A 26,989-nucleotide genomic window follows, 5' to 3' on the forward strand; every position below is an offset into this window, starting at 1 on the left:
AGATTTATTTCAAAATTTCAGAATGTCATTGAGAGCGGTCTGAGAAACACATACGGAGTCTGGTTCCATTCACCACTACGTTAAAGGAATCCACAAGTTTCTCTACAACCAATCATTCCACACCAGAACAGGGGGGGTTTAGACTGGTCTTAAAACATACAAAAACCTGTTTCAGTGCAGTTTCAGATAGCCATCACAAAAACAGACTCCTGTTATAACTGTCAGAAATATATCAGGACCAAAAACACTACAGACTGAGGGTAAGACACAAACACAATAAGAACACAGGACACAATAATACAGTCAAAAATACATTTATTCCTGTCATATATAAGTGGTGGCCACCTTTTTCAAACTTCCTGATCATTTTTACAGTAAAAAAATAAAAATCAGTCAGGTACTTCATGATGAGGAATAAAGTGTCATTGAATAAAGTATGGATTTTATAATAATGCACAGTGATCAGGATCATTATCATGTCTTTAAAAACTGACTGGCACTGCATTGAGGTTTAGAATTTGATCAGTATTTTAAACTGGTTCATGCCATTTTTACTCTACTCTGGAAGAAACAAATTTGTATGTGACACCACACCACTGCGCTACAATAACTCATTGTTTTTGGCCATTTCTCCAGAATAGCAACTTTACAAGAGAGGTTAAATAAAAGCAACATTTAAAGGAAGTTCATAAATTATTTGTTTCAAGCCACAGAATACTTACACTTCAGTACAGGATTCAGGTGACTCGTAAGGTCTTGTGTAATTGTAATGTGTTCAAAATTAATATACAAGGTTTTGCCGTGACAGTGTCAATCTACATAATTTAATTCCTTTGCTACTCAACATCATCATATAAATGTTATCATTCTCTGTAATGCTAGTTCAGGTTGATTTAGTCCAAATTTATGAACGTTTCTGTGACTGCATTTGAAAAAAACAAAACAAATATTGCTCATTAGCATCGGCTCATGATTCACAGATCAGTCAATCATTAGCAGTTTAAACATTATTCACTGTTTGTTAGAGTTAGAGTTAGAGTTTTTCTGTTTTTCTTTTAACATAGTTATAAAGCTAGGTGTATGCCATCTCTAACACTGTTCATAGTAAACTGTAATGATCTGAGCTTTAACAATGAAACAGAACTCATCTGACACTCAGATATCCCCTGAAACTCTCTTAGTATTAAAGTGGAAACAGTCAATTACTGATAACAAACTTAAAAGCACATACTGGCAATATCTCAGCTTTTGTAAGCACATATCGAACAGTCAAACCTGAGAAAGGTACATTTCACAAAAATACAGTATATACACAACAGCTTCTCAAAAGCCCAGTGGCTATCATTAGTTTATAATACTGATATAGAATTAAAAACTAGCTACACTTTTATATTGTCTATAAAATCCATTGTTCTTTGGCAAGTCTGATACAGTGAGGTCAGTGTCCCCAAAACAACTCTGATAAACTTATTCTTGAAATGACAGGAACTGACTGAGGACATTTAACAACAGCTAACAAATTAAAGCTAGCAGCAAACAATGTCCATTCTACAAATTTTACCGTTAGCAAGTGGACAAGTTGGACACATTACAGAACAGAAATCACATTCAATTAAATTTTAACTCCGCTAACAAAAACAACAAAGAGAGGCAGGTCACATTGCTGAGACAGATCTGGTACAATGTTCTGTGTTAAATGAGTTAAAGCTTGTCCAACCTAGCAACTGTTGCTAACATGGGTGGAGCCTGAAGAGTTGAAGTGGTTGATGTCTGGTAATGACAACTGTGGTAAATCACTTTCGTTCATTAACGTCAGCATTTCCAGGCTTCTTCTGTTAAAGCATTTTAACAGCATTTGGCAGGCAGTTCTGATCTTGTTAGAGATGTAGGCAACAGTGTGTTTAGAGTCTTGCCCAAGAACTCTTGTTGGTGTAGTTAGGTGTAGGGAATCACACCATAGTGTTCTGCGTAAGCGGCAGCCAATACACTACACCACCACACAAATAACACTATAGAGATGCTGTGTTTTAATCTCTTAAGTCTTTACAATACATTCAAGAGTCTCTCCATCAGAACTTGACACTCCAGACCTGAGGGACGGGTTTTTAGTGTTTTACGTTTCCCTGCTCTAAAATAAATGAAATCGGAGACGTGAGGATGTGAGCTTATTACCTGATTAAACCGTGGCGTGTCAGTGGAGCCGCAGAACCAGAGTCCGACTCTGGATCTTACGCAATATTCAGACTAAAATATGAACATGAAAGGCTCAAATGTAGCACAGAGGCAACGCTTACAGCAAAACAAGAATGTACACACTTCACTGCAATAAACGATGTATTAGCAAGAGAAATCTTCTAAAATCTAGTCTATATATAGCTTCACGTTTTTTATGTTTACATGAGAATCTATATTTTAAGTCAATTAAATGTGTTTTAAAAAAGTTATCAAGTGAAATGATCTCACTAAGTTTTTTCTAGAGAGTGAGGTACATTTTATTTGTGAGAAAAGTGGATCAACTGTTTTTAGATGATTCTCTTTGCTAAGCACTGGCTCGTTTTGCAGGGCTGTGCGTTTTTTTTTTTTTTTTTTTTAAACATTATGAACATCAGCATCTTGAAAAACAAAAAGTGCTCAGACACAATGTTGAAGAGGAATAAACAGAAAGAGAAAAAACACCAGAAAGAACAAATGCCCAGCATCTGGACCCCAGACTGAAATGTACTTGGAGTGACTTGGCATTTTTCATGTGCGCATTTATACTGTGCTCCTGAGAAACCGACTAAATAAAAGTCCTCTTCTGCTCATTAATCCTCTTACCTGGTTCTTACACAGCTGAAGGTGAGCAGCCAGGTGTTTGACTCCTTACGATCCTTTAAAGACAGGGTTATGAATGTGTGCTGTGTTTTTGTGCGTGGTGTTGACTCCGTCTGTGAATTTAGCTGCTGTCTGTGCCGTTGTCCATCGTGGCCAGCAGGTGTGACACTTTGGCTCTCTGGGACGGAGTGATGTTCTGGGCCATGTGCATGATGCAGTCCATAGCTACGTCAGGGTTGGCCTCCACCAGGCTGTAATCACAACATACAGACTTTAATACAGCCATTATTTACGGGCTCAGTTTGGGACTTTTCCACAGCATGGCATTGGCTCGGCTTGACTCCCGTTTCCCTGGTCGTGTTTCCATTTCCACAGCTCCACTGTGAAATGTAGCATGTGATGCAGTAAAACACCGTCTCTAACATTAACCTCAGGCTTTGAAAAGCTCAACAATGGCATTTATGACAGTGGTAATTAGGTGCTGTTTACTCTTTATGTATTTGAGTGTTGCTGTTTTTTTTTTTTTGGGACTGAACATGGCCTCGCAGCCCAGTTCTCACAGATCAGAGTTTTTGTTGTTACACGTCTGGAGTTTTATTCATCAGCCACTGATCGAAGGAGTGTTTGAAACTCTTCAAAACACCATGGTGTAATTTTATAAGCTGCCGTTGTGAGTCAGATAAAAAAAAAAAAGTGATCACTACTGTATCACTGAGGTCTGCATTTCATGTTGACACATCTCTTTGGCCTATCAGCACTCTGCAAAGTTTGCCTGTCAGCATTTAGTCCCTACTCAGCTTGTGTAGAACCAGGCGTGAGCAGGCACTCCGGTTCCAGGGACCAGGTACAAGACTCACTTAATGGAAAAGGAAAAGAACCAAGTAGAGTCAAGTAGGGACCATGCAGTGGAAAAGTGCCACATGTGGAAGCAGGAAGTAGCAGACAATGGCAACTATTACACCTATTTCGCTGAAGTGGGTGTCATAATATTTGATAAAATAAATCTTTCTTCTTAAAGTATGCTGAGCTGTCCAGTGACGTAGTGGCAGTGTGAACAGAAACGGTAGAGCTTCACATGTCTCAGTGGAAGCGTGTGCTCCTCACCATCACAGCTTCAGCAGGGTGTGATTGTCATAGCAAGGAGCCTGGGTTAATTAGATCTCAGTTAACTGGGCCTCTGAGTAGGAATTGGGAGCGGGAGTAAGTCTGTTTGACAGTGAATACCTGCGGATGTGTTTGAGAGCGTAGTCTCTCTTCAGGTATCTGATGTTCTCTCTGATGGCAGAGCGTGTTCCCTCCTGTTGGGACAGATGTTTCTCTAGCCACTCCACCACAGCCTGGTTATTGTCCCATAAATACGCCTGAAATTAACCACAGCAAACCACACAATGTTTTTTTCAGGTAAAATTTCGATATTCATTTTGTATAATACATAACTTCTGTGAAATGAAACAATATGTGACATGGTCCTCAAAATCCATCACATTTTATAAAACAGGTAATAAATAAATGAGTAAAAAAAGCAGAAATTCTAGACCTTGACTGTGCCTTCAGTCTCGATGAACCAGCGCCGCAGCATGGACTGGATGTGTCCGTTCCCCAGGTCTTTATTCGCCTCAACTATTTCTCCCTTCACCACCTCCTCCAAGAGGAGGCGCCGCAGACGCCAGTAAAAAAACAGTCGAGAGGCTTTCCAGTCCAGGATATCCTAAACACACACACACACACACACCTTGGATATGCAGCACAGTGAAATCAAGATGCAAATGTCTATAAATGTAGAACTGATATTACAATTGTCTTTCAATTACAAATGTCTTTTTGTGCAGACAATAACTATCACTGTGTTTTCATGTTTTTTCTACAGATGGTTTATTATTTAATATACTTTCTTAGTATTATGTTCTGTCAGAAACATAAAGCTATCTGTGCTTCCTGTGTTACTGAAAGTTTTTACCGTGATCACTCCCTTCTCCTGCATTCTCCCAGGCGTGTCGTGGAGGTCTGCAAACTGCACCGCGACCTGGTGGTATATGGGCAGGAGGAACTCTTCTCTGGTTTTCAGCTGAGCCTCTAGCTCTCTGCGCCCTTTATCAGACAACTCCACAGAATCTGGATACACACAGCAGCAACACAAAATAAATACACAAAGATGAGTTTATTATAAAGGAGGAGGAGACAGGTTACAGCTTCAAAAATGAATGTGTATAAGCCAGGAACACCAATCAGCTCATTAAGGAAGGCACAAACAAATCTCTCCATTTTTCTCACTCTCTCTCTCTCTCACACACACACACAGAGAGAACTCACTGAGCTGTTCAGTCAGTCTACAATACTCAGAGTCAATCCTCTGCATCGTCTTCAGCAGATCCTTCTTTCTGAACTTAATCTCCACTGTCCCCTCAGCTTCTAATACACCACCCCTACAGACAGAGAGAGGGCACAAAGAGAGCGAACGGAGAGAGGGTAGAGAAATAATAGAGAGTGCAGGCAGAGAACACAGAGACAATACAGAAAGCGAGAGAGAGTAACACAACAAAGTAAAAGAGAGAAGAGTGATTGAGAGTACAGATAAGTGAGACGTTAGGGAGCAGAGAGAGAGAGACAGAAGAAAAAGGGAAAGAAAAAAGTGAGACAAGGAGAAAAGTAGTAGACAGAAAGAAAGAAGAGAGAGAGAGAGAGAGAGAGAGAGAGAGAGAGAAAGAAGAGAGAGAGAGTGAGAGAGAGAAAGAGAAAGAAAGAAAGAGAGAGAGAGAGAGAGAGAGAGAGAGAGAGAGAGAGAGAGAGAGAGAGAGAGAGAGAGAGAGAGTCAAATGTGAAGTGCATAAAGTTGTATAAATAATTGGACATTGACAAACAATCGTTGCTGGAGCTACGCTGGAGCACAGGACACTGTGACTATGAGGTGAAAAATGTAAAGGGCTATTCATATCTGAAGTTAACAAACAGATAAACATCACAGATGAAAGAAAACTGATGGAAAAAGGCCACAGAAAGAAGTGACGAGTGGTAAATTAGAGACTGACCTGCTCTCGCGGTCAGCATACAGCTCCATGTACTGGGGGTTAATGGTGGGGTCGATCACTACCCATGATCCTCCTCTCAGCTCAGCATGGGGTGGGATATAGACCAAAACAGGCTGTCGATACTCTCTCAGCGCATCCACTATATACGCCCCAAACTTCAGCACCTGGTCATACATGTCTGAAACACACACACACACACACACACACACACACAATTAGTTTTATGGACAAACACTGTAAAAATGCTATGATATCTAACATATGATGGTTATTTGTGTAATAAATGTTTAATAAAAACACCAGAAATATGAGAACACCTTTCATCCCCCCAGAAAAGCCTCTCCAATTAGCAAACACCATGAGGGGCAGGTTCTCTCTGTTGAAGTCCTTGATGGCCTGAGCTGTTTTATATGCAGAGTCTGGAAACCACACCTGCCCAGCCTGCTGTACAATCTACACACACACACACAAGCACACACACAATTAAACAGAAAAGCAGTGGCAGTAACATTTTTATTCCATACAAAGAAAACTAAAGCCACTTCCTAAAGCACCTCATTAATGTTCTACAACACTGATTACACCGTATAAAGCTCATATAATCAAAATCATCACTCACTTTGGCCTCTGAGTCCAGGTTAGCTGGGTCTGCTGGGATGGTGGCCTCCACAGTCCTTGTTTCCACAGCGATAACCCCGAGAGGAATCCCCCCAAGCCTGTAACATCACAATCATCAGAAACACTTCTATTAAACTGGGGTAGCACGACTTTTGCTTAGTATTAACCATGATTCCTTATCTGTTTGTGACAGAAACACAGTTCAGTGTCTGAACACATCTGGTTTCTTAGCCATTCTTTCCTTTATTTGTAGAAATGATACCTTCTTATTTATTTATCTGTGTCTCCAGGCAAGAGAAGAGCGTACAAGTTTGAGTTCACCACTTTTGCTTCAGTTTAGCAGCCGCTTTTAAATTCCTGTACTGTGTGATCCCAGTTTATTTGTGTAAGAGGTGTTCATAAGAAAAGTCTTCAGAAATTATTCAGGTGGCCTTTCACAAGTGTATTTGGATAAAGTCTTGCAGGACGTTTCACACACACAGAGGGGGATATGAGGTCAGCACACAGGTGAAGAGGATTGTGGGTAAGCTCACCTGGCCCTGCCCACCACCACTGTCTGAGCCCAGGTTGCCATCACCTCCATGAAAGAACCATGGTCAAAAAATCCGCTCTGCCATGCCCCCTTCACACCTGCAAACACAACACACAAATGAACAAACACAATCTAAACCTGTAAATCAAGTCTTCTTTTATCCCATTCTTCCAAAAACAGCTGTTTATAATTAATCGTTATATAAAATCATTGCATTAAGCTCTGTAAAAGTCAACATTTTGGGTGAACCAACTGCTCCAAAGACATATGGTCCCCAAAGCCGGAGACATATTCCCAAAGACAAGCTACTATAATTCTACTACATACACACATACGTATATATATAAATAAAATATAAATCTTTCAATGCTAGTCCATTAATTATATTTCTCCATTAATGGCTTTCACTTATTAAAATAATTCGTTTTAAAATATATGCAGCTGCTGACATAATGTCATACTTGCATTGCTTCCTAAATGCACCGTTCTATATTTGAAATGAACAAAACATAGCATACAGACTAGGTGTAAAGTTAAAACAAAGTATATTCAGTAATATTCAGTGTGTATAGTGTGTGGTAGAGAAGAGAGGGGCTCACTGGGGTGGGGTCGTCCACACAGCATCCAGCGAGGGTCGTATGGAGCTTTTGTGGGAATAAACTCAACCTCCCTGTCCACTGGGTCAGTAGGGGGCATCACAGGCACTGGGCTGTGCTGATTCTGCCAAAATAAATAAATAAATAAATATAAAATGTAATCACCTTACCAAAGCTATATACATTTACATAAATAAAGTAGAGAATATATGAACGTAAAAGGCAAAAATAACGTGGTTTCATTTCAACTTTTCGACTTTAATGACATTACTTCTTTCAGAGGAAAAAATAAAACAAAATCTTCACAGAGCATTGGAACCTTGGGCATGTATGAGAGCCACTGCAGGATGGTGAAGACCCCCTCAAAGTCGTCTGGAATCGTGGTGTGTGTGACTCCGTTGTTATGCATAATCTGCACTCCACCCAGCTGATTATTAGAGGTGTACACCTCTCGACCCAGGACCTACACAACAACATAAAGAGATCAGATAGAGCAGTGGAACAGTAGAAGAGATTGTGTAAAAGTGGAGTAAACACTTATGTATATAATGTTATCTGAGCATATTGTTAGTGTCAGCTCTAAAAGAAAACCACTTGTTTTTTATTGAAAATAATTTAGATTTTTTGCTCTTGTGGCTCCCTCTAGTGTAATTCATTTTGACAGCACTGTACTGAAATCAATGGGGAGGGGGTGGTTTCCTATGATCCTCCACAAGTTACATTTTCTGCAGTGCTGAGCCCACAAGATTTACAACAGAGGCTCTATGCTCTGAAGCTGTAATTTTTACGTAAAAATATTACATTTTGTTCGCTTAAATGTGATTTTGTGTTTAAGTGAAGACTCTATATATTCCTTAAGCTGTGTAATGTCAGAATATATTTAATGATATTTTATATTTCTTGATATGGCCCAGTGAAAGACCTTGTTGAGGGCTCCTGCTCCAGTGAGGATGATGTGGGAGTTTTCCACCTGTATCACCCTCTGTCCCAAACGAACCAGGTATGCGCCGATACCTATGGCTCGACACGTCACCTGCAGAAACCAAAAGAAAAAACTCAATCAGACAAAAAGACGTAACATTTAGATATACACCATAAATAGGTGAGTTAATAATCAGCTCTGACCATGCTGATGGTGATGATCTCCTCGTACGCCTGAGAAGTCTCGCCTGCGATCATCCCTGAGCCCCTCAGATTCTCGACCCCCAGACCCTCCTCCTTTCCAATTATGTCTGTGATAATGTACCTGCAGGAGGTCACATGAGGGGAATCATAAGTTTTATTAAGTGAAATCATCTTAAATTTAGTTTAATTATGTCATTTTAATTCATTTTATCTGAATTCTTTCATTTTAAGAACATCACAAGAATATTATACAATGTTTATTTCTATATATTAGAAATATATTCATTCATTATCTGTAACCCTTATCCAGTTCAGGGTCGCGGTGGGTCCAGAGCCTACCTGGAATCATTGGGCGCAAGGAGGGAATACACCCTGGAGGGGGCGCCAGTCCTTCACAGGGCAACACAGACACACACACATTCACACCTCCGGACACTTTTGAGTCACCAATCCACCTGTGTGTTTTTGGACTGTGGGAGGAAACCCACGCGGACACAGGGAGAACACACCAACTCCTCACAGACAGTCACCCGGAGCGGGAATCGAACCCACAACCTCCAGGCCCCTGGAGCTGTGTGACTGAGACACTACATGCTGCGCCACTGTGCCGCCCATTATTATAATATATATATATATATATATATATATATATATATATATATATATATATATATATATATATATATATATATATATATATATATATATATATATATATATATATATATATATAATGTATTGCCCTGTGAAGGACTGGCGCCCCCTCCAGGGTGTATTCCCGCCTTGTGCCCAATGATTCCAGGTAGGCTCTGGACCCACCGCGACCCTGAACTGGATAAGGGTTACAGATAATGAATGAATGAATGGTATTCATATATTATATTCTCAGAAGAATCAAACTTCTAGTTTATGCTCCATTCAGGTGTCCGAGTGTCAGCATAAGGACTGTTCATAGCATGAAGCAATATTATTGAAGAATATGACTGATTCCTTTAATGAGAAAAATTAAACTCAAAATGAGCACAGAGAAAGATCTGATAAATTCTAAGTGCCAGGACTGACCTCGATTCTCCTCCTTCTTCTATGTGGCGGCAGTGGACTGAGTTTGTGGAGCTGATGCGGGTGTAGTCCTGAGGCGTCAGGTACAGATATTTAAAACCCTGCAGGAGTCAACACAAAAAGTGAGGAAAAACAACACTTGTATAAGCACAACGTAAATATTCTCTTACCCCATATTTATTAATGAGGGGCAGAAATGAATTTGAACAGACTATGTTTGGAATAAAGGGGGGTATCAAATGTAAAGTATACCATCTGTTTAAAGCTGTACATAACCTAATCAAATCAGATTAAACAAGAATGAATTTACACCAAAAGGAAGTTGTCACCTTGTAGGGGTCAGTGGGGTCGAGCCAGGCAACCTGGAACTTATTCTGGACCTCCTCTGCAAGACCAATGCGAGCACCGCTGTTGGCAGAGATATAAATCCGCGGGATTCCCTCAGCTCGGGCCAGCTCGGAAGCCCTCAGAAACAGCTGGTCCTCCTGAGGCCCGAAAGAACCGATACGATATGTGATGTCATTACAGATCACGATGATGTCACGACCTTCAGGATACTCCGGAGTCTTCATCTTCATCCGGAATGCCACCATCCCCACCTGCACATGCAGGATGATAAACCAAGGAAAAGAGGAATTAATTACATTGTTTATGTAAGTTATATATATATATAATTTCCAGTCTTAAACATCCAATAAGTGCAAATGAGCCTCAGGAGATATTCCTGAGGACATTAGATATAAGATAATCATAAGTTATAAAGTCCTAAAGAAAAAAATGGAAACCATTACAACATTAAACAACTGGCAACTTTTAAACAAAAGAGAAAATCAAGCTCCAATTTTATTATATAGGTAAAAGCTGGTTGTGTCCATCCTTTCAGTAAGAGACAAACAACTTAACACTTTGGGTCTGAGAGGATGTGGATAAATTAAGAAAGTCTGCTACTGTGGTCAGCACTATGTTGTATTTCCATGAGAACAGTGTGTACAACCTCGTTGTCTCCTGGAAGACGGTTCATTTGGACAAGTCTTCCCTGAGGATCCAACAACAGCTCATTACACAGCAGCACGTCTTTAGGGTAGCTGTCATCCGGACCCCACAGCTTAAACAGAGCCTGCCAGACCACAACATCAACAACAGAGAGGTTACAATAGGTCCAGGCACAGCTCATGATGAGTGAAGTGTTGTGTAATCTCCATTAAAAACAAAACAAAACAGGACACCAAATGGAAGCTCAAATGAGATTAAGGTCATCATGCCAAATGATGAGCTGATGAGTCAGAATTGATCTTGCAGTGTGAACACATGACGTTACTATTCTTAAAAATACAACAGCATATATTCTTCCCTGAAGTAGTAGTAAAACGTCTTAATTTCAGAGGAAACGAAGTGCAGAGTGCATAACCTGATGTCCGTGTAGTATCTATTACAAGTGGCAGGATATAGCCCCTTTATATACTCTTTTTTCATTAATTTTAAAGACAAAGTGTGTATCAGAGTGGTTTAAGAAGCTCCATCCACCTGGCGGAACAGCTCAGGGAAGTCGTAGACATAGGTGGTGCCGAGGCTCTGGGCTTGGAAGCGTTTGGCCTGCAGCAGGTCTTTGGTGACATAAGGAGTGTTGATGATCATTCCGTGAAGAGGACCATGCTTCCCTGTGTACGACTGAAACATGATCTGCAACACAGAGACACACGATTTACATATCAAATGACTATTATCATTGGTGATCGCTAAATGTGTTTGAATTTATCTCTATTATCTGATAAAAATCCGTCCCCAATGTAGTAGCAGCACATCACTTTTAGATCAGCAGATCAAACCAAAGCTTTCTTTCTGCAGCACGTTTCCTATCACTGTGCAAAAGAAGCTCCAAGTTACCTTTATTTGTATAAGCATCCACACTGCTAAATGCTTTTCGCTGAGTTTCAATGAAAGACCACTATAATTTGAATCATATTCATATTTGTGTGTTTGCTTGCTCAAAATGCTGTGACACCCAAACAACCTAGAGATGACCAGCATTGTTCTTTTTCCATCAAATCAAAGTAACAAGGGCACCAATGTAATTAAAACAGAACTTTAAAATTATAGAAATTGTCAATCGTACCCTAAAGAGTATATACACTTTACCTGTTGATCAGGAGATAAACTACAGGGGTTGAACAATGAAACTGAAACACCTGTCATTTTAGACCACAATAATTTATTAGTATGGTGTAGGGCCTCCTTTTGCGGCCAATACAGCGTCAATTCGTCTTGGGAACGACATATACAAGTCCTGCACAGTGGTCAGAGGGATTTGAAGCCATTCTTCTTGCAGGATAGTGGCCAGGTCTCTACGTGATGCTGGTGGAGGAAAACGTGTCCTGACTCGCTCCTCCAAAACACCCCAAAGTGGCTCAATAATATTTAGATCTGGTGACTGTGCAGGCCATGGGAGATGTTCAACTTCACTTTCATGTTCATCAAACCAATCTTTCACCAGTCTTCTGTGTGTATTGGTGCATTGTCGTCCTGATACACGGCACCGCCTTCAGGACACAATGTTTGAACCATTGGATGCACATGGTCTTACTGGTGCAGTGTGCAGTTAATGAAGATTGGCCACCAGGCTGCTCCAATTTAGCCATGAAACCTCCCACACTAAAATGACAGGTGTTTCAGTTTCATTGTCCAACCCCTGTATGTTTGTTATTTTAGTGAGATGAGAGGGTCACCTGTCCACTGGTGGTGTCAGTGACTTCTTTGTAGAGACTAATGTCGAGGTAGTATCCGCTCTCATTGGTGATAAAGAGCCGGATGGGGATGGTGTCTCCTGTTGGATTAAGTCTGATGCCCATCTTCAGCTCAGCCTGCAGCACTCTGAGCTTCCACAAACGCCGGCCATAACGCATCACCATAGAGCGGACGTTCTCCTCAATCTATCCCACAGAACGCAGGAGAACTCCGTCAGCAACGGGAGCAGAACATAAAATTCAACTTTACAAGCACCATTACAGACTAATAGCCTTTGAAGAAGTAAGTTAATTTTAATACCAAACACAGTAAACATATTACTGTGATTCATTAGTATTTTTCATATTTTTTCTGTAAAGTACATTTCACATTACACAAAATCAAATTGCTTTGTAGCTCCTGAATTAACCACTTCCTGCCCCATGTTTTAATCAGGTTTAGTGCTGACCTTGATGGGGTCCATGATGACGGTGGGGACAAAGTTGAGGAAGATGTGGTTGCAGTCTGTGCGGGTGGGTGTGTTACTGAAGGCCACCTCCAGTTCGTCCAGAGCCTCCAACAACAGCCTCTCCCCCTCGTTCTGCAGGTATTCAAAAGAAGCCTCCTGCCAAAGGAAGAAAAGTCTTTATATTAAAATTGGCCATTTTTAAACAACAGACTTTATAAAAAGACATTCCTGATTACAAATAATAGCACTACAAGGTGGTAACACTAATAATTTCACTGATGCAAATCACTAAATTTCATCCTTTTTTTCACACTTTGTTAAATGTGAGTGAGAGAGTGAAAAGGTGAGGGTGAATGTATAAGTCAGCGAGCCAGTCCCCCGAGGTTCTATGCATTTAAAAAATTTCCTTCAATCAGAACCCAGTTGTGAGCATGCTTCCTTGGTGTTGGTTACCTTGGTGACGAGGTCCGAATGTCGGACGATGGCTCTGACGAAGAAGCGATAGTCTGTGACCTCTGCCCCCTCCTCCACACGTGCGGCACCCAAGTAAAGGTGCATCTTGTGGTTAGCACAGGGAACAGCTTTCAGCTCAAAGTTCCTCATCCGGTTCAGCTCCAGCTGGAAGGCCAGAGCCGGCTCCAGATTCCGATAAATTCGGTCTTCCTGGAACTGAGGAGAGAGGACACAATTAAACATGTGCACTGTGTTCAATGCCTAGAGAGTAACACTTGACTTATTTTTTTTTACCTCATCTCTGGCTCTGAACGTGAAGAACTTGGGAAATTCCCTCTGTTTAAAAGAGATACATGTTATGTTCCTTTACATTCATTTAAAATGTAATGTCTTAATTAAATATCAAATATCAGTACCTTCTGTGCTAACAGGAATGTGATCCTTCTGATTCCATACTCATACAGCAGAGATTTCTGAAGAAATAAATAATACAAAGTTAGCAACACAGCTTGGTCATAAACACCAAATATTCAGCTTGGTATTTCATCTGTTAGCTGATGTAATAGGATGTAACAGGCCTCCTAAGTGTGTTGAGGGGATGTAACAGAACAAGCAGTTAACATTCTTCTCCTAGTACGTTAAGCTCCAGTGACATTGTGTTAGCACCAGTTTAAACAGTGCATCAAATGTTAAAGTTCGCTTACACTACAGTTGAGGATAATTTGTGAATACATTATACAGAATTCAAATGTGTTCTAGAACTTATTTGGGTCTGTTTCGTTTATGTCTCATGAGATATTCAAGTATGAATGAGATATGTACAAAATAATTTGAAAAACGACTCACTTTAGACTGAGCAAAGTCAGTGAAGGCTGTGACCAGTGCATCGTCGTCTTCAGTGTCGGCCGATTTGATTGAGACATTGAGGATGTGAATAGGATTTTCCCTCATGTTCTGCAGGAAAGACAGAAAACCATGACTATGGTGAGCTATTTTTCTCTGTTCTCTCCAAACATTTTGTGGGTGTTTGCATTTCTCCAAACCTACCTTATTGTTCTCCTCGTCGAATAGGCAGGAGACAGAGTCAGAGAACTGTGGACTCTCACTCAAAGGATCAGCAAAACAGGCGATCACCTCATCAAAACACCTGGACACACATTTCATTAGAACAGCAGTTAGAACTCTAGACTTCACACTATCCAACAGACTTCATACTACAGTAAAGCAAAGCTATATCTTCAGTGATTCTTTCAATTCCATTATAAAACTGCCATTACAGTGATGACTAATAGCCTGGAGGTATCAAAGGTACTGTACTAAACCTAACTTATATATGGCCGCCATCTTGTGGGGAAACTGCTCTGTGGAAGCAAGTGTTGCATTTAGGAACTTCAAGCAATTTGACCTGAGATTCACTTTACAGGATAAAAGTACAAATAATACACAAACACATTCATAAATATTGTTTTCTAATGTCTGGTATTGTTAGTAATAAAAATGGCTGATACTTAAAAAAATATTATATACCTATATTAAAAAAAATAATATAATAAAATTTAAAAAATTCTCTCTCTCTCTCTCTCTCTGATTATGTATAATTGTGAAAAAATTGCAGCTCCTGACAGATTAGCTTAATTTCATGTAAATTTAATCAGTGAAAGATTTTGTACAATTGTATTTATTCAATTAATCTTATAAATGTTGTAATAATATTCTTACCTCTTGAAGTCATCAAAGCACTGGAAGGCCACCATGGCTCCCATCCTCTGACAGGGGGGAGATAAAGAACCTTCCAGGAACAGCTCACTTCCTTGTCGCTGCATCGTCTCGAACTGATCAGAACTGCTCACTGCTAGTGAGAGCCTGGGAATGTGTGAGAGTTTGTGTTAGTAATCAATATCAACAAAAAAAGCACACTGCGTTTATTATTATGAAGCCACACATAAAATAGCTGAAGCTACAACACGAACAATTGCAAACAAATCTCTAACACTCTTATTTCCGTACTGTCACATCAGAACCTTCTATCTCCATTTCTGTAGACCATGACACCAGCTGCCCTTACCACTGTGTCAACAGTTCATTAAAAAAATGACCTACAGAAACAGTACAAAGTTACTTAAATCTTGATACATGCACATACTCAGAAAACTCTAAACAATTCTACTAAAATCAGCCAAATTCTAGATTTTTATTTTCTTTGTTGAGGTGTCAGCAGTGATGCTAGCAGCTTAGCAAAACTGCGCACTAAGCTAAGTAGCCAATTTGAGAGAGCTTCTCCTGTAAGAAATGTAAGTAATTTATACGTGTTCCATAAATGTATTTATAAAACATTTTACTAATCATCAAGGGTCTCTATTTTATGGAACATTTCCCAAAATATTTCTCTTCATTCACAAGAAAATGGAGTGTTAGTAAAGCATGGCTACATTAACTAGAGTGAGATTACAGTCCTCATAATGTAATTACAATATTGTAATTTAACAGGGATTGATACTGATACTGATGAAATTTAAAAAATGTAATTAATTTTCATTAATTAAATAACTGAATTATATATATATACTAAACTAAGTTCCTCCTCAGCAAGCATCAAGCTGCCCCTGTGTTTGACTTGGAGCTGAGATTGTACTGGAGGCTTTTAAAATGACAAAATTAATAATTTATTTAAAAAAAAAAAAACTCAAATTACAACAACTATGAAGGACATATACAGCTGAAGCTGGGTCATTGTCCTGTAGTGGGTGTCATGTCCATATTAGAAATTCCAGGTCTAAGCTGGTTCTTGATCTATAACAGAAATGTATCTAATGTTTTAAAAATGGCTGGATAGATCCAAACCTTTTAAATTTTGTTCTAAATATACATTTCCACTGCATTACATTTACCTATTTATATATTACATATCACTGGAATTTTGGAGGTTGAGGAATATTTTTATGGGCATGGCTCTGACTACAGAATGACACCTGGTCTTTAAATGGTCTATAAACCTGAGAGATCAGCCACACAGTTCTAATACAACTGGCGTAAGCCATGTCAGAACTGCTGGACTGAAATATTCTCTTCAGACTGGACTTGTCCTTCTACACAACATCAATTTCTTTAGCATATAAAGTTCAAATAGTGCACCCAGCATGCATTGCTTCACACAAACAGGCCAGGTGAGGAGAGAGCACAGAGGCAGCTGATTCGCTGGTGGAAGGAGCTCATACTCTACCTGTTCAAGGTTGGACTGCTCCCTCTGTAACAAGAGCAATTACAGGTCAGTGTTAGCCAGGGCTTTGCGAACTTAAAAGGAACCCTCGCTGTTTAGACTTGCATGCTTTAAAATAGTGTACAGTGCTTCAGTGATTTAGTGCTATGAGAAACAGTACAATCAAAAACATTTGTCTTGTTCAATGTCCCTAGTAAAATGTTAAACAAGACTCTTAATATAAAATATTAATTAAAACAGAGTTTTTGTGAGGGACAGTAGGTACTCGTCTGATGCTAAAACCAAAATGGTGAGTATCCCCTAGTATTAGGGATCTTGTCTATTTCTAATAATAAATAAAGCCTTTGTTTGCTTTTACAGCATTTTAACTTTATCTGATATGTACACCACATTGAGTCTCACATGTCTCAACAGTTAGGGTTCCCTTAACCTTAATGTTTAAGAGCCTTAGTTCCAAAGCAAAACCCACAAACTGTGAAAATGAAGAACATTAATCAAAGGTTCAGAAAAGAGAAAGATGATTTATGTATTATTGGGTTACCAAATAAAGCAAATTTAAACAAACCCTACAGAACAAAAAGAAACACACTGACATTTCTACTTAAGGACTCCATAAGGCTTGTAAATGAAAATGACCACTGCAGTGTGTGTGTGTTTGTCTGCTGATACACACACTCAGATATGAGTATATCACCGCTGTCATATCAAGACCTTGGCACTCTACTTTTGTATCATTGTGTAACAACTACTGTCATTCACTTTGAGTGAATATTCCATGATGAATGAACTAGACATTTAACCTTGTATTTTATACTCAATTATAAAAGAATTCAACATTACTTCTTACTTCTCAGAAAAATGACAGTGTGCTGTTCTAATGTTAACATATTCTAAAATTGATTACAATAGCAATAATACTGCTTTGTTTCCAAGTTGCCTGCTTTGGTCATGTAGTAAAAGGAGATAATGGAGTTTCAGCCCTATTGAATAACACTGTTTATAGCAACTACAGGTGCATTATGAATACTGTTTTTACAAACACAAATAACCCACTACTTTATCATCATATTTATTATTCTCAGGTTTTGTTATGACAGAGACCATTGCAGTTATGAAAGTTCTTAAGTAGATATTTGCATTAAATATGTTACAGAAGATACTTTAGTGGAAAAAAAAAATAAATAAAAAACATATTAAGGAAACCAGTCTGCTTTTGTGTAGAATGTGATTTGCTGTGATTAGCCAAGCTTGATTTTGATCAGAGGAGTAAGAGAATCTGTGTGTGTTTGTGTTAATTAAGTCCTCATTAGAGCTGTATGCTCCAAAAGCATAAAAAGTATGTTAGAGAAGATTCTTGCTCCTCTAAACGAATAAAGCTTCTCACTGGATGAATCACTTCAACCACACCACTAGAACTCACTGCAACCAACTGCCATCATGTTGTGAGAAAAGAGGAAAACAAAGAATATTTCAGGATGGATATGCAAGGTGTCCACATCGCCCAGTGCAGCTTTAGCATAGGCTCCATAAACCACAGCTTTAGACGTTTAGCGCTGCTAGCCCCGTTAGCATGGTGAGAGTGAGAAGTTGCTTTAAAATGGTGCACACCTTGCGCTACAGCTCAATATCAGTTATATTTCAGTTGTGGAGTATATTAGAGGCTTTAAGAAACAAAGAGGCCATTACGTGGGTTTGGGCACTGAGCTGTTCACTCTGGTGTATGGCTCTCTTTTATGGAGAAACAAATACAACACACACAGTAAACATATGAATATTAAAACAAGCGAAACAATGGTGAGTCATTTTACAGCTATAAATTGGATCTCAAATAGATGTCATCAACAGTAAAACCAACAGAGTAGTCAGCCTAGTCACATTGTGAATGACAAGGTTTCTGTTCTTAACATGTTACATGGCTTATTCAAAACATGAAGCAATAGTTTGGTGTCTGAAGTTTGCATTAAGAATTCTGCACTGAAGCTATGGCATATGATAGACATATATACAGCAATCAGCATTAATTGCAATTCTAAAATCTGTGTATTATGACTCGATTATGTGCTTGTTGACACTGCAACATGTAATCCATCTCTCGGCCACACAATTGGGTTCTGCAGATGTTCCAAAGAATCCCATTCTATTGGTCAACACTTGTCTATGAAGATTATATAAACTGTGCACAATTTAACATGCAGACAGAGATGGTGAACTTTCATTTTCATTGAATTCACTGATTAGAAGAGTGTCTGGATACATTTGTACATGTGCACACAGCCACTGTAGATCCAGTGCTTAAATTGAAGTAACATTTCAGGCAGTTTACGTCTTGGCTGACTTACTTTATTTAAGGAAGGAAGGGAAACTGTAAAATTGATTTCTGACTAAACCCTCACTTTGAGCTCAGACTGAGATGAATAATCTAAAAGTTGGGAGGTCTCCATATGTGTGTGTGTGTGTGTGTGCACATATGTTGGGATTCAGTTTAAGGTGGAGTTAAGAGTTTTACCTGTTGGGATGTGATGAAGGAAGCATGAACTGAAAGAGTACAGCACATGTGCCATCCAGCAGCGGGTGATGCTGCAGGCTGTTGAGCTCGTAGGCGATATAACCTCTCCTCACGTACACCTGCAAACATATAAAACACTTACATATATACCCACACCACTCTCCCATATCCTTTGATAATTCATATTTACAGTGCTTCTAAAAAAACTGAACCAAGGTCTGCAGTCAAATCTGTCCTACAGGAGAAGAGCCAAGACATAAGTTCACTGGACTACTCTGACTTTAGGTTCCAACTATCCAGCTTTGTGAAATGTCTTCAAAATAAATGAACAAATAATGACTTTAAGCCCTCAACACCTAAACCTCAACAGAGAAAAGAAGCAAACTGATTAACTATCACTAACTTTTCAACGTGTTTACAATGTGATATATGTGACTGTATCTGTAAAAGGAAAAAAAAAAAAACAGTATTTACCTCTAAAGCAGCCATACACACAACTCGGTTGCTGTGGTAGAAGAAACTGGGCAAAACATCAAAGATGGAGGTTTCAGACATGATGAGTTTCTGCGTAAAGAGATTGAGACAAGACGTTTTAATATCTATAGGTCTCAATTAGCTCCATGTAAAGGTCTATATATTTAGCGTTCCCTTTGCGCCCAGTGACTCTGGGTAGGCTCCAGACCCACTGCAACACTGAATTGGATTTGGATAAGCAGTTACAGACAATGTATGAATGCATGAATGAATAATTAAATTAATGAATAATTAATTTTCTTCTTGACTGTACCCTGAGGTTTTCAGGGCAGAACTGGTGTCCATACATGTCGATAGCAGACAGAAAGATAGACTCCACCTGGTTGTGCCTCACTTCATAAGAAGGTAAATGAGATGCAATCAGAGCCTGAAAAGAAAACCACAGAATACTCATTACCTGCTGCACCTTCTAACTGTATTATGTTAACTAACAAACACCCACACAAGTGTTTGAGAAGAGGTGGATAAGAATGACTCAAAGATCATTTACCTGTCTGGCACACAGAGCAACCTTTGAGTTCTCCATCTTACTGAGCTGAGTGAAATCATTCAGAATCACCACAACATCATCCGGCAAAGTTGGGTCGCGCCCACACAGCTGGTCCTGCCAATCACATCGCACACAGTGTTTATTTATACTCGGTGATCTAGTAATACAGCCTTGTCTATTTAAAACAAGAAAAAAAACAACAACACAGTGCTCAGTTTAACAGAAAGTGGTGGTTTCCAGGGCAGTGATTACGCTTAGTATTTTACTATAATCTCTATTCAAAATGGCGCATAGTTAAGTGTAATCCCTCTCCTTGAAAGTGACACAAATATGAATAATTCTTTCCTGTTTAAGATGGAGTAAAAGAAATGAGTGCTAAAAATATGTATGAGTGTCATGGGTGCTTAAGTTTTCTCATATCCAGGGTGGGCTATATTCAGCTGTCAAAAACAAAAATCTTTCCATAAACAAAAAACTAATTTTATGAAAGACAATAGCAGAAGTTTCTTTCAGAATATTTAATTAGAATTTAACAAAGCGGCAAAATAGATAAACACTATCTCAATGCAGAAATAAAATTACTGGTTGATACTACAGTGTCATAATAGAGATAAATTACAGAAAACATAAAACTTGGTAAGATTTACTGTTTGTCTTAAGTAAGTGATTCATATGTTTCACAGAAGAATGTGAAGCATAAAGTCTGAGGAATAAGAAACAGACTTTATGTGAAATCGTCCTATTTCTGTCTTAAAAATGCTACAATAAGAATAAAATAAGAGTCTAACAGAGTAAATATGAATCTTACTGTAAGCATGGTGACGAGCATGTTCTTCTTGGAGACCTGAGAGTGAGAGAAGATGAACTCCAGAACTGGTGTCATATCTGGTTTATGCTGCTCTCTCAGGTTTATGACACATTTATCATATGTGGCTGTGGGTGGCAAAGAAGACAGTAATCCATTTTGTGATTTAAATGAAAGATAATCATTAAAATCTACATCATGGTGATATCAGGAGTTCTATAGTTTTAGCAGATGTTTCCAGCTTAAAGCCCAATGTTTTATTCCTAAGCATAAAGCCAAAGGGGAAAAATGTATTTAAATTTAAAAATAAAAACACAGAAGATACATAAAATACATCTCAATTGATAAGGCTAAGGTTATTTAATAAATAAAAGCAGACTGAATGGTGGTGAATTAGAGACTTCAGTTTAAATTCAATAACAAGTGGATGATTGAAACGTGAGATTTATTTTCTTTAGACAACTGGCAAAGAGGATGAATCTGTCACTACTGGACTACTGGAGCAGGGCATGTACTTATATTGTTTGCCATATAAAATCATTTTTGTTGCTTTTTGTAAATATTAAGTCAGTATTATCATCAAATCATATTCTCCCTGATTTTATGAGACAGTGCCATCACCGCCCACTTCAGAACATGACTTCTCTTTAGTTTTGTCCACCAGAGGGCAGCTTGGTGGCTGAGAAAGCCTGTGCTATATCACCATCACTCCAAAATAACTAATCGCAGTTTGCTATGACATAGGTCAGGGCAGGGAATAGAAGCAAATTCCAAAATACTAATTTATTTTATTTATTTATGTTTTATTAAATGCTGCAGGTGAATATATTACCTTGCTGGAATTGTCTCTCCACCTGTAGGTATCTCCGCAGAAGATCCAGCACAACAGACTTCATATAACCTCTAATACCACTGCGATACCTGAACAGACAAACAGCAGACAAACAAACAAATAATAGTAGGATTTAATGTAAATAAATAGCAAAATTGAACATGTAAAAAATATGGAACTATGTTCTCTGGAATTATTCACTAAAAATGTCTAAAAATGAATGGAATCATTTTACAAAATATTCTGAGATTGTTATATATCTAATTTACTTGTACATTTAATTTATCTGGGGACCTTGGTCTGAATTACCCAGTAATAGGGAATTCCTCATGAAAACCTTCTGGTCCATCAATAACTATCTGACAAAGATCACTGAAGGAATACTTGAAGAGAAAATGCTTTAAAATGTTAACAGTAACACAGTAGTGAGCAGTAATAAACAGACATTGCTGGAACAATTATATTCTGCACAGACATTAATAATTCACTAGAAAGAAAACAAGGACATGAATATGGACTATTTTCCACAGTGTCTGACAGCGACCTTGAGATATGGGGCCTGTCTCAAAATAGTCAGCTGCCTTGCTGCCTGTTGCCAATATAAGCATTATTTAATCAAACTCTAATCTCACTCAAAAGTATTCAGTCAAAGTAGTTAAACAGTGATTATTTCAGTGATATCCCCACCTCATGATAACATTACTGTATAATGCTTAACAAGAGAAAAAGCTGAAAAGCAGAAGAGAAACAGTTAGCTATTAACTTCCCAGTTGAAACAAAAGGTTAATCTAGAAATACCTGAGATCTAACAAAAATGTGAAAAAAAGAGCAAACACAACTGAAAAAACTAAAAATAAGACCATTTGATACTGCAAATGCTTGCTGTTTACTGAGACACAATGATGGTGTGAAATTCCATTTCCAGTTTGAACCTCAGTGTCTCACCTCTGTACCAGCTGTACAATGCTCTGAGTGTTCATGAAGAAAACCTCGCGGTCTGCTTTCCTCTGCAGAGTGGCTGCATGACTGTCCAGGATATTCGCTATCTGCAGTAGACAAAACACAACAGTGCCTTAGGAGCCAGATGATAAACTGGAGTAAATTGGATTGCTCAATACAATTCTCTAACAAATTAATGTTACAGTTATGTCACACCAATGCAGTACTCAATTATGACAACATTTACATTGTTTATTGTTGGTAGTTGTCAGTACTAGGTCTCCAAAGTTTAATATAGGGTAAATGATCAGGCTGTGGACGTTGGGTGGTTTAGATGTTGGAACATTGCTTTGAGGATTTGATTGCATTCAGCTACAAGCATTCAGGTCAAGCTCTGATGTTACGTGATTAGGTACATATCCCAAATCATCCAAAAGCTCAGTCATTCCAGAAAACACAGTCCAACTATTCCACAGTTGTCCTATGCATTACACCCCTCTGGCCCCTGTTTGGCATTGAGCATCAACCTTTTTACAATATTATGTACAGAAGCTGGTGAAATATACTGAAATATTGTACTGAACAATTCAAAAAGACTGGATACTCTTTTTGTTCCCAACCATGATCCCCTCCCATTATCAATTCACCTGCTTATCAAGGCATGTTTTAAGCTTAAAATATATCCTAAATATTCTAACTACTTCCCTCTAATTTTGCCTCTGCCTTTTTGTATGTTGTAGGCATCAAATTCTACATTTGTTTATATATATATTTACAAAATAAAATTAAGTTGTTCAGTGAATATACTCAATTAAACTTATTTAATCTGAAAATGGGGACCGTAATTGTCCATAGTAATAATATTTTAATGCTAACCCTCTGGCTGGGAAACTGGCTGAGTACAGAGGTGATGTTGCTGGCGTACTGGGCCATGATTTTGCGGATAGCCTTCTCCACAGCAACAGGAACTCGTCCGGAAACACTGGTCATTATCTCCTGCAGCTCCAGCAGCGGCAGAGAAGGGTCTCTCAGGGTCTTCATTAAAGTCCCCACCCACTTATTCAACTGACAACAGAGTAAGAGTGAGAGAGAGAGGGAGGGAGGGAGAGAGGGAGAGAAAGATGCAAATTACGCAGCAGAAACTACAGGCCTAATTTCAATAATGTGACATCATTATAGGATGATTAAGAGATACTTTTAACTCATACCCCCTTAAATGCTTTGGTTTAACTTTAATTTAACTTATTATTAAAATATATATATATATATATATTATATTTGGGAGCCTGAAGTGTTTACCCTAGCCAGTGTTTTGTGGGCTGCCTAACTCAGAAAAAATGAGATTCAACATGTTGTTCTGATTTGGCTCTCATCAGAATTAGACATCCATTAGACATTCTACGTGTCTCCAATCACAGTGACAGTGTTTATGTGGAAGTACAGTAGATTGTGGGTAATGGCCTTCACCTTTGTGTTGTCTGATGCACATTAATGAGAAGGCTGCATTAAATGCTCATAGTGAGGATGCTTCTTACCCTACTGCTGAAGTACGGCTCCGGGAGACAATACCCATCCATCACCTTCTCCAGGTTCTCCAAGACACTGTGGAAAACCTGGTGCAGTTTCTCTCCCACCATAGGGAGGGGCTCTTGAGCAGGTAAAGGCTGAGTGTTCAGCTCCACCTAAAGTTAAAACACCAGGTTTATGATGTGAGGGAAAAAAAAACCTCATTACAACACAGACTTTTTATATCCAATGTCTCTGCTTTATGTCATTAAGATGTTTTCAATGCATTCAAAATAACAGTAGTTACAGGATGAATGCTGCTGGGGTCATCCAGATCAATACGGGCCACCACACAGCCAGTCTCCAAAACCGCCCCAGGCCTCTTCACAAATTTAATGTGACCAGACTCCTGTACCATCAGAGTCATCACCATCTTCATCACCTAAATAACACACACCCACACAGACAGTCAGTGGAAATGTACCTTGTATTTTTTGGGAGATATGTTTAATTAAACAAATTAGCACAACAGATTAATAAGAACTGGGCCAAAATTAATTGTTTTCAACTCTTAATCATATGAGCCATAAACTTAATATTGATATTAAAATGAATATGGCTTATGATATGATCACAAAGAGTATGAATAAATTAAGAAGTAATAAAGCCTTAATGTTTTACTACTCTAGAATACAGTGTGGACCCATATCCTGGGGTTTAAGCATCAAAGGACTAATTCAACTCGGTTATTTGTCTCTGAACTAAAACATTACTGCATTTCAATAATATTAGTGTCACAATGCCCAGGCCTATTGTTCATAAACAGTGAATCTAGCTGTTAATAAACTTTGTGAGGCATGTACAGCCAATTTTAATATCAGTGTAAGTTACTGCAAATACTCAAAATGACCACTGGCTTTTGCAGATCCTCACCTCTATCTCAGCATAAGGATATCCAGCTGTCACGTGACTTCCATCATCCACCATGTACTGCAGCAGTTTTCCAGCCGAGGGAGAGCGAAGCACCGTGGGATCTCGTTCTTTCTCAAACACACACGTCTTATTGCCCACAATTATCCGATAACTGCAGAGAGAGATCAGGATATATTCAGATTCATTTTTATACTGTTTATAGAAACAATATACTGTGTGTTTTTATGTATTGTATATGCCCTTCTCTATACGTACATGCCCTTCCCTGTCTGCCTGGACACAAAGATTAGCAAAAACATTCAAATGACCACATTGTTTCTTCACTTATTGTCCACTTTTTTTCAGCTCCATTTAATGTACAGGTTCATTTGTGCTATACCCTGTTCTTCTATGGTCAGAAGCTCCACAACACTACCATAGGGCAGTTATTATTTGGGAGTTGGATCAGCCCCAACACTCCATGGTGGTGAAGAGATAGTGCATGTTGCAGAGTCTTGTGACCACTGATAAAGGACAAGAGGATGACTTACACAAACTGTGCAGAAGCAGATGAGCTACTGTCTCTTACATTACACCTACAAAAGGGACCAACAAGATAGGTGTGTCTAACAGATTAGACAACCGAGTCCAAGCACATAACCAATATGAATGACTCTCTGCAGATTAGGTTTGAGATCAGGAGACTTTCCAATCACTCTTCTGAACTATTTAATAGACTACTAAATCCTAGCACGCCTTTAAATGTGGGGAAAACTACTGTGTGAGCTTTGTACTGTTTTGGCTGCACTACAAAACATGCATATCCCCTTCCAAAAGACAAGCACCTCTGCAAGAACATTCACCATTATTATATTAAGATTATTCACTTAGAACTAGAAGGGGGATTTTTCCTCAGTATGTAGCAAAATCACATGATGGAAAAAACAGATGTAAACCTCTAAAGCCCAGTCTGTGACGAAGAGGCCATCAGTGTTACCCTTTATTTTCTTTACCATGCTTTTTTAATTATATAACTGTATGATGGGTATAATTATATACAGTGGTGTGAAGTGTTTGCCCTCTTCATGATTTTTTTTTTTTGCATGTTTGTCACTCTTAAATGTTTCAGATCATCAAACAAGTTTAAATATTATTCAAAGACAACACAAGTAAACACCAAATTGAGTTTTTAAATGAAGGTTTTTATTAAGTGAAAAAAAAATTCAAACCTACAAGGCCCTGTGTGAAAAAGTGTTTGCCCCTAAACCTAATAACTGGTTGGGCCACCCTTAGCAGCAAAAACTGCGAACAACCGTTTGCGGTAAATTGCAATGAGTCCTTCACAGCGCTGTGGAGGAATTTTGGCCCACTCATCTTTGCAATTCAGTCACATTGGAGCGTGTTCGAGCATGAACCACCTTTTTAAGGTCATGCCACAGTATCTCAATAGGATTCAGGTCAGGACTTTGAATGACTGAAGAAAAACAAAGAGAAGACTTGAGTGGCCTAGTCAGAGGTGGACTTGCTGGTGGGTTTTGGATCACTGTCCTGCTGCAGAACCCAAGTTTGTTTCAGCTTGAGGTCACGGACAGACGGCTGAAGATTCTCCTTCAGGATTTTTTTGGTAGACAGCAGAATTAATGATTCCATTTATCAAAGCAAGTCTTACAGGTCCTGAAGCAGCAAAACAGCCCCAGACCATCACACTACCACCACCACCATGTTTTACTGTAGGTATGATGCTCTTTTTCTGAAATGCTGTGCTACTTTTACAGATGTAATGGGACACCTTCCAAAAAGTTCAACTTCTGTCTCGTCAGTCTAAAGAGTATTTT

The 26,989-nt window shown here is 38.8% G+C and overlaps 1 protein-coding gene across 4 annotated transcripts in view; it reads right to left on the bottom strand.

Moving 5' to 3' along the window:
* Window positions 1-171: 171 nt before the first annotated feature.
* Window positions 172-26,989, bottom strand: part of LOC136676299 (acetyl-CoA carboxylase 2-like) — a 47,359-nt gene continuing 20,541 nt past the window's right edge. For 2 of the 4 annotated variants that reach the window (XM_066653186.1, XM_066653187.1), the window contains exons 20-57: window positions 25,176-25,326; window positions 24,550-24,684; window positions 24,272-24,418; window positions 23,613-23,801; window positions 22,743-22,843; window positions 21,798-21,886; window positions 20,969-21,093; window positions 20,161-20,274; window positions 19,924-20,037; window positions 19,611-19,700; window positions 19,137-19,255; window positions 18,317-18,358; window positions 16,634-16,657; window positions 15,133-15,276; window positions 14,461-14,560; window positions 14,260-14,367; window positions 13,830-13,886; window positions 13,708-13,749; window positions 13,414-13,629; window positions 12,961-13,116; window positions 12,494-12,697; window positions 11,295-11,450; window positions 10,765-10,887; window positions 10,100-10,369; window positions 9,774-9,871; window positions 8,712-8,832; window positions 8,509-8,619; window positions 7,906-8,049; window positions 7,590-7,710; window positions 6,992-7,088; window positions 6,460-6,556; window positions 6,158-6,293; window positions 5,841-6,018; window positions 5,125-5,237; window positions 4,772-4,926; window positions 4,352-4,522; window positions 4,039-4,175; window positions 172-3,065 (exon numbers count right to left, since the gene is read on the bottom strand). In XM_066653186.1, coding sequence (XP_066509283.1) covers window positions 2,936-3,065; window positions 4,039-4,175; window positions 4,352-4,522; window positions 4,772-4,926; window positions 5,125-5,237; window positions 5,841-6,018; window positions 6,158-6,293; window positions 6,460-6,556; window positions 6,992-7,088; window positions 7,590-7,710; window positions 7,906-8,049; window positions 8,509-8,619; window positions 8,712-8,832; window positions 9,774-9,871; window positions 10,100-10,369; window positions 10,765-10,887; window positions 11,295-11,450; window positions 12,494-12,697; window positions 12,961-13,116; window positions 13,414-13,629; window positions 13,708-13,749; window positions 13,830-13,886; window positions 14,260-14,367; window positions 14,461-14,560; window positions 15,133-15,276; window positions 16,634-16,657; window positions 18,317-18,358; window positions 19,137-19,255; window positions 19,611-19,700; window positions 19,924-20,037; window positions 20,161-20,274; window positions 20,969-21,093; window positions 21,798-21,886; window positions 22,743-22,843; window positions 23,613-23,801; window positions 24,272-24,418; window positions 24,550-24,684; window positions 25,176-25,326 — 4,825 coding nt within the window. In that variant the 3' untranslated portion in view covers window positions 172-2,935. The remainder of the gene's footprint in view (window positions 3,066-4,038; window positions 4,176-4,351; window positions 4,523-4,771; window positions 4,927-5,124; window positions 5,238-5,840; window positions 6,019-6,157; window positions 6,294-6,459; window positions 6,557-6,991; window positions 7,089-7,589; window positions 7,711-7,905; window positions 8,050-8,508; window positions 8,620-8,711; window positions 8,833-9,773; window positions 9,872-10,099; window positions 10,370-10,764; window positions 10,888-11,294; window positions 11,451-12,493; window positions 12,698-12,960; window positions 13,117-13,413; window positions 13,630-13,707; window positions 13,750-13,829; window positions 13,887-14,259; window positions 14,368-14,460; window positions 14,561-15,132; window positions 15,277-16,633; window positions 16,658-18,316; window positions 18,359-19,136; window positions 19,256-19,610; window positions 19,701-19,923; window positions 20,038-20,160; window positions 20,275-20,968; window positions 21,094-21,797; window positions 21,887-22,742; window positions 22,844-23,612; window positions 23,802-24,271; window positions 24,419-24,549; window positions 24,685-25,175; window positions 25,327-26,989) is intronic. The other 2 variants (XM_066653188.1, XM_066653189.1) reach the window with 2 other exon arrangements.

This window comes from Hoplias malabaricus, chromosome X2, assembly GCF_029633855.1.
Source record: "Hoplias malabaricus isolate fHopMal1 chromosome X2, fHopMal1.hap1, whole genome shotgun sequence".
NCBI lineage: Eukaryota > Metazoa > Chordata > Actinopteri > Characiformes > Erythrinidae > Hoplias > Hoplias malabaricus.